The 6,700-nt window shown below is 39.5% G+C and overlaps 1 protein-coding gene across 1 annotated transcript; it reads left to right on the top strand.

Moving 5' to 3' along the window:
- The first annotated feature begins 2,631 nt into the window (after positions 1 to 2,631).
- LOC135202790 (uncharacterized) lies at positions 2,632 to 4,143 on the top strand. Its single transcript, XM_064232250.1, has 2 exons — positions 2,632 to 3,364; positions 3,538 to 4,143. Exons 1-2 carry the CDS (start codon positions 2,632 to 2,634, stop codon positions 3,543 to 3,545), a joined length of 741 nt encoding a protein of 246 aa, XP_064088320.1. The 3' UTR covers positions 3,546 to 4,143.
- The last annotated feature ends 2,557 nt before the right edge of the window (positions 4,144 to 6,700 follow it).

The following is a 6,700-nucleotide window of genomic DNA, read 5'->3' as shown; positions in this document are numbered from 1 at the left end:
CTGACGAAGGTTTTGGAGGTTTTTTTCGTTTGATTTTAAAGAGGTTTTCGACTGAGGTTTTGAGTCGTTTAATTTTGTAAGAGTCGAACTGAGGTTTTGAGTCGTTTTAATTTTGAAGAGTTTTTCGGACATGAGGTTTTGAGTCGTTTAATTTTAAGAGTCGACTGAGGTTTTGAGTCGTTTAATTTTAAGAGTCGACTGAGGTTTTGAGTCGTTTAATTTTAAGAGTCGACTGAGGTTTTGAGTCGTTTAATTTTTAAGAGTCGACTGAAGGTTTTGAGTCGTTAATTTTAAGAGTCGACTGACCCGGTTTTGAAGTTGTTTAATTTTAAGAGTTCGAAGAGGTTTTTTTTTTTTGAGGAGTTTTTTTAATTTTAAGAGTCGACTGAGGTTTTGAGTCGTTTAATTTTAAGAGTCGACTGAGGTTTTGAGTCGTTTAATTTTAAGAGTCGACTGAGGTTTTGAGTCGTTTAATTTTAAGAGTCGACTGAGGTTTTTGAGTTCGTTTAATTTTCGAGTCGACTGAGGTTTTGAGTCGTTTAATTTTCGAGTCGACTGAGGTTTTTGAGTCGTTTTTAATTTTAGAGTCGACTGAGGTTTTTGAGTCGTTTAATTTTACTAGGTCGAAATTTGAGGTTTTTTGAGTTTTGTTAATTTTAAGATCGTACTGAGTGGAGTTTTGTTTAATTTTAAGAGTCGACTGCGGGTCTTTTTTGAGGTTTGTTAATTTTCTTTATTCAAAATCCTCTAAAGTCAGCCTCCTTTGCCGGGGGTGGGCCAGAGCTGCCTGTCAGGGAAAGGTGGACTGAATATTGTACATGGCAGACTCAGGTCTGTGTACAATGGGAGTGCAACCACACAATACTAACCAGTTTCTTTCAGATTTTTTTTCTATTAGTGCACATAACAATGGGTGACCTTTAAGTTGTGGGAATAGTTTATATTACTTTTTTTCACTTGTATGGAATTAAAGTAGTTATTTTTTTCACTTGTATGGAGTTTGGAGTTAAAAGGTCCAGCTGTGTGTGAAGTCCGTATCAGGAATTTTTCTTAAGGTGCTCATAAGATAGTTTTTGGTCTGTTAGCTAGGGATCTGCTAGTAAGGCTGATATTGATTATTCATTTCACTTAATTTAGTTTTCAGTGAATCTTAATTTTCATACACCAAATTAGACTAGTTGAAGCTATTGGCCAGTTAAAAATTTTGGTCTTTCACCTTTTGTACCTACGTAGGGGCATAGTTGTACGCCATACCCAAGTGTGGGGAAACTGGTATGTGGTTCTGTGAATTTATCCACAATTCTGCTAGTTTCTCGAGGGTTTGGCATAGCCCTCAAAAGGTGGTCAGGGGCTATAGAATTATATTTTCTGAAGGCCAACTTACTGTCAGACATTTCTTCTCAAATCTCTGGTATTGAGGCATCGCTGTATCGAATTTTACCCATGAGGTCCAAGTTTAGATTTTAAGATTAACAATAGTTTTTTGTGATTGCTGTAAGAGAAAATTTAGCACTAAATTTAAGCAATTTGACCAGTCTCTGGCAGGCTTGCTGGCACCTGATAGTTGCTACTACATAGGGAAAGTTCCAGCTGCTTTGGGAGTTTTTTTCCTTAGATTCCTGCTAGTTGCTACTGTATCAGGGAAATAAAGTTCCAGCTGCTTTGGGAGTTTTTTCCTTCCAGATTCCTCCTCTTTGGAGGTAATCTAAATAGCTGCCTTTAGTATTACATCGTTCCTCAATGGGAAATCTTCATAGTTTTTAAATTTCCTCCCATTCCTCTCGGGAAGCAATCTTCATAGCTGATTTTAGTTTTCACTCAAAGGTAATCTTCATAGCTGCTGTTATTGTTCTTCCATTGTTCTGAGGTTATCTCCACTCCAATAGAGTGAACTACTATGAGATTCAGGGCCTCTGTAACACGGTTTTTTGGACTTTGCCTCTTATCAAAGCATCGGATGTAGCTGAAAGTTGACATATGTATATTTTACAACCCCACACAAATTTTGTCAGCATTATCAATAAACTAAACCCGATAGTTTTAATTTTTATAGAGTAAAAATGATCTAGCCGACGCCATGGCCAGTGATAACGAGCCAAGAGTCGAAAACATTCATTACGTAAGCAGCGTAAACAACTTTTGACGAAATTTTGCCCCGCCCATCCACCAGACACCCATTCACCTTGTTCCATCGGCTCTGAAACCCATAACAGTCAAGAATGGCTAACAGGATTTGGAATTGTCCCCGTGGTTGCAAAACTGCATTTGTCTTAAGACTTGCAACTTTATACAGTCAAGAGAAAGCCCGTGGCCATACTTACTATAGCCTGAATAGGTAATTATTCAGTTTCTAGTTTAAATCCAATGTTTATGGTCTGATTTGTATTTAGCGTAACATGATTATAATACTTGTAATGTCATTCAGGCTTTTGAACATTTCCATTAACTATTCACTATGCCACCAAGAGAGAGAGAAAGAGAGAGATTGTATGTAAACAGTCTTTATATAACTATTTTTGTTAAAATAAGATTTTTATCCAAAGTAAATAAAAACTTATATGTACTAAAATCTCCATCAGACCTACGTATCTTCTTCTTAGGCCGTACGACTGTGTTGGCTATGTTTTGGGCATGACTGCAGGTGCAGTGAGGGTCACTGTCAACCGTGCCTCCAGTTCCGTTCCTTCACCATCGTCAGGATCACAAGTGCCGTCTGTCTTTGATAACTTTACGATTGGTGCCATTCGTCGCTGTATCCACAGAAAGTTTGCCGAAAAGGAGCATTTTACTGTTGGTTCCTTGACAAATGACCTCAAAACAGCTGGCATTATTCCGGAAATGACATCTTGGGCTTCAGTACTTCGACTCTTGCATTCTATGGGATTAAAGTATAAAACTTCCCAACGTAAGATGTATGTAAGGAAGGAATCTCTGGAAATTGTATGCCGCCGGATAACTGATCTCCGTGATCTACGACGCCAGCGAGAGGCTGGGAGAGTGGTCGTTTACGTAGATGAAACCTGGTTCACGACGAGGATGGCCCACAACAGGGAATGGGCAGACACTACGCAGGATATCACCAGCCCCACTTACAGTCGTCAGGTTCCTCCTGGAGAAGGTGAGCGTTTTGTGGTGGTGGCAGCTGGCACGAATGAGGGCTTTATAGATGGTTCATACCTGTGCTACCTGGCCAAGACCAATCAGGGAGACTACCATGGCGAGATGAATGCAAAGTTGTTCAAACAGTGGCTAACGACGCAACTTCTGCCATCCCTTCCCGAGCCATCTGTACTTGTGCTTGATAGCACACTGCTCGAGGAGAGCCGATGCCCCACATCAGCAACCAAAAGGCATATCTCGTCAGGTAATTATGACTTCCAATATATATGTATGTATATGTATATATAAATTGTTCGAAGAGTCAATTAACCTATTTTAATGGGAACTTTATCAAATTGCACTTTATTGTTTATACTACATGTAACAATTTATGATCAATCTTTAAGGTATTAATGTTCTATTATGTTCTCTCGTCAGGTGGCTAGAACAGCGCAGGATATCGTTCCGACCTTCTGCCACACGCTCGGAGCTGTTGCTTATTTGCCAAAAGAATCGGCCGGAGCGAAGGTATGAGATTGACAACAACATCCGTGAATGGGGCCATGAGGTTGTGCGTTTGCCCCCCGCTCACCCCGAGCTCAATGCAATTGAACAGGTGTGGGGGTTCATGAAGAGACACGTACGTTCCTCCCTCCGTCGATTTACTCGATCCGACCTGCAGGACAGGTTGGAGGAAGCCAGGCTTTGTTACCCCAGAAGTGTGGGCAGGAGCAGTTCGACAATCCCGTCATTTCGAAGAGGAGTATTAGGAGTCGGACAATATCCGAGAGACAGTAGAACCAGTCATCATTAGCCTGGCCAGTGACGATGAGGACGGGGAAGATGATCTTTTCCTCGAGAGTGATGATGACTGCATTTTGTAAATAAATCATGAATAGTTTTAGGAGTTTTATTTGTACATCTAATGGGAATTTATAGAAGTAAAGTGAACATAATTCATTTATCCTTTAAAATAATTACCACATGTAGCAAAACAAATAGTAGTAAAGATGATAATGCAATGAAAGATGATAATGCAATGAAGGAATGATACCATACTTTATCTTTAGCTTCAACATCGGCAATAACATACCCAGTTGCCATAATTTGTCAGCTTAATGAAATAACTTCTCTAATGTTAAACTTAATTTCTGAGGAGGCCATGGCTTATTGCACAGTGAAAAAACATGACAAAGACTTGATGAATGGCGGAACGATACATAAATGTGGGTGGGGTATCTGTGCTATAGTAGTAATACTACTGTAGCAGTAGTGCCGCAAGAGTAGTATACATGAATTAAACGTTTTGGCCAACTGCTGGGATCCTTGAGGATCATTTAGCACTTCTTAAGGCCTGTCCACACGATCGGGCCTGATCGGCGGACTTCCCCTCTAACGGGCACACTTGACGGGCAAACCGTCAAATTGCCCGATGGGTCTTGTAGCAAAATCACCATGGTGGTGCCCGATGGTTTGAGTTTCGACTCTGGCAGACGTACGTTAACCATATACATTTCTTTTACCGAGCCATTCTTTGCACCATATTCGCTTCTTTTTCATCACGCACAACGCAATTATCATATTACGCTATCATCTTGTTTGCGGTAGGCACAATGTTTATCGTACCGCACTGAACACACTACTGCATCGTCGGGGACCGCCCCCAACCTCTCCATCGCCTCACCCGTGTGGACTACACTCACAGGTAAGCCCGCCAGAATTTTCCCGTCAACCCCGGAGCACGCCGATCAGGCCCGCTCGTGTGGACAGGCCTTTAGGCCCCGTCCACACGGTCGAGCTTTGGTCGACGAACTTTGTCCGATGTGACGTCAGAAACAGAGAAACAGCGGGAAAAGTCAGAACTTTACCGCAGTTTCTCCGCTTCTGACGTCACATCGAACAAAGTTCGTCGAGCAAAGCTCGGCCGTGTGGACGGGGCCTTACAACTACTCGAGAAATGAGTTTTTATAGCAAGAATTTAAATTTCCTAATCCAACAATGCCCATGATAGCCTTCAGTGTTATCGTGAATTATAACGAGGCCAAAGTGGGTGGAGCCTCATGAAGTCATCATTCTGACGATAATTATCGGTGAAGGTTTAAAGCCAAAATACGGTAACGGCCATTCTTTTTTTACAGTAAATAGGTAGATAGCCAATAAATAAAAATTGCTTAACATTGGATATAGCAGTTATCAAATCAAGCTTGTCTACTACGTTTTTGAAAATTACCAACTATTCCCTACACCTTGTCAATCTGATTGTGACCTATAAAGTAGACTGTAATTTCTTAAACTTATTTTGGGAGTTAGACTAATAATCGAAGTGTTTTTGTATTTATTAACCTATTTTGTTGGTTTGTTCATTATGACTATTATCAGTGGAGAGGTTTCAGAGTTCATAAAGGTGTACTGCTTTGCTTTTATTTAAATTTTTGTCATTGTTGCCAGAGGTATAGCCTTCGTTACGTATAGCCAATCATTGATCGAGAAAGAGGGAAGAAATGCTGTCATAAGTTACGTAACGAGTGCGTTACGTAACCTTTTCTCTGAGTAAGTTGGCCCGTCTTCAAAAAACGTCACTTTTACATTATAAGTACCAAATTTATTCAACCTACGTAATGCAGAATATAGTCAAAATTTATGTGTAGATATAATGTGCATTCTGAATAAGAGTTATATTTATGAAATTCATAGATAAAAAGTTATTGCGAAAAAACCGTGTTACAGAGGCCCTGAATCTCTCGGTAGTTTTCTCTAGAGAACGTTGCATCGTGATGTCCATAGTTCAGTACATAATTTAAAGCGTTCAGATTATTAGGTTAGGCTGTTTGTTAGCTTGACAATGATGGTTTTGCTAATCATTTGATTTGTGGGTTTTAGAGGTTTAATGCTAAGATGCGAAAAAGCTTTCGAATAAGCTAAGAGTAAGGTAACACAGTTTGGGTAATAACAAATTGTTCTTGGTGGGTTTTAAGCAAGGATGAATGTCAAACTAAAGGCTATATATTTCGTGCTGTATATATTATATATATATCTATATAATTCCATAAATTGTATGACAAGTTGGGCTTTAGTGCTGATTTACTTCGACCCGAACCCCGGCGGGGACATGGAGTGAAAACAATCATTAATTCCAAAAAAATTTTATCCTTAATTTTTTCATTGGCAAAGGCCTGCAGTATTTAATATTTCAACTGTACCTTACAATGGTGAGGAGGAATTTAGCTATTATCAAAGCTTACTTTAGAGCCTGGACTAAGCCTGCATCTTGGGTCTAAAATTTTCTTTTCTATTCCAGACTGAATTGTACGGGTGACTTCAGTTTGGAAATATGACTGTTTAGTCTAGCAAGATTCAAAAGTGGACGAAATGGATTTTCAATGTGAATATTAGGACTTGATTATGGGAATCGCTCGGTATTTCATAATTGAGTATTTTCATAATTGAGGATTATCAGCGCAACAAGTACTACCATCAGTATTGCTTTACGTAAGGTGGCAATTAAGCCATTCGTGAGGGTCAAAAATAATTTCTAAATAGTTTGGACTAGTTCATATGATTAAATATTTACAGCTTATAGTAGTCTTGCTTTAATAAATAA

The sequence above is a fragment of the Macrobrachium nipponense genome, chromosome 33 (genome assembly GCF_015104395.2).
Source record: "Macrobrachium nipponense isolate FS-2020 chromosome 33, ASM1510439v2, whole genome shotgun sequence".
Taxonomy (NCBI): Eukaryota; Metazoa; Arthropoda; class Malacostraca; order Decapoda; family Palaemonidae; genus Macrobrachium; species Macrobrachium nipponense.
This window is presented reverse-complemented; position numbering and strand designations above follow the sequence as displayed.

Excerpts from the sequence above, each read along its gene's own strand:
- LOC135202790 (XM_064232250.1), top strand. The coding sequence starts at position 2,632 with ATGACTGCAGGTGCAGTGAGGGTCACTGTCAACCGTGCCTCCAGTTCC.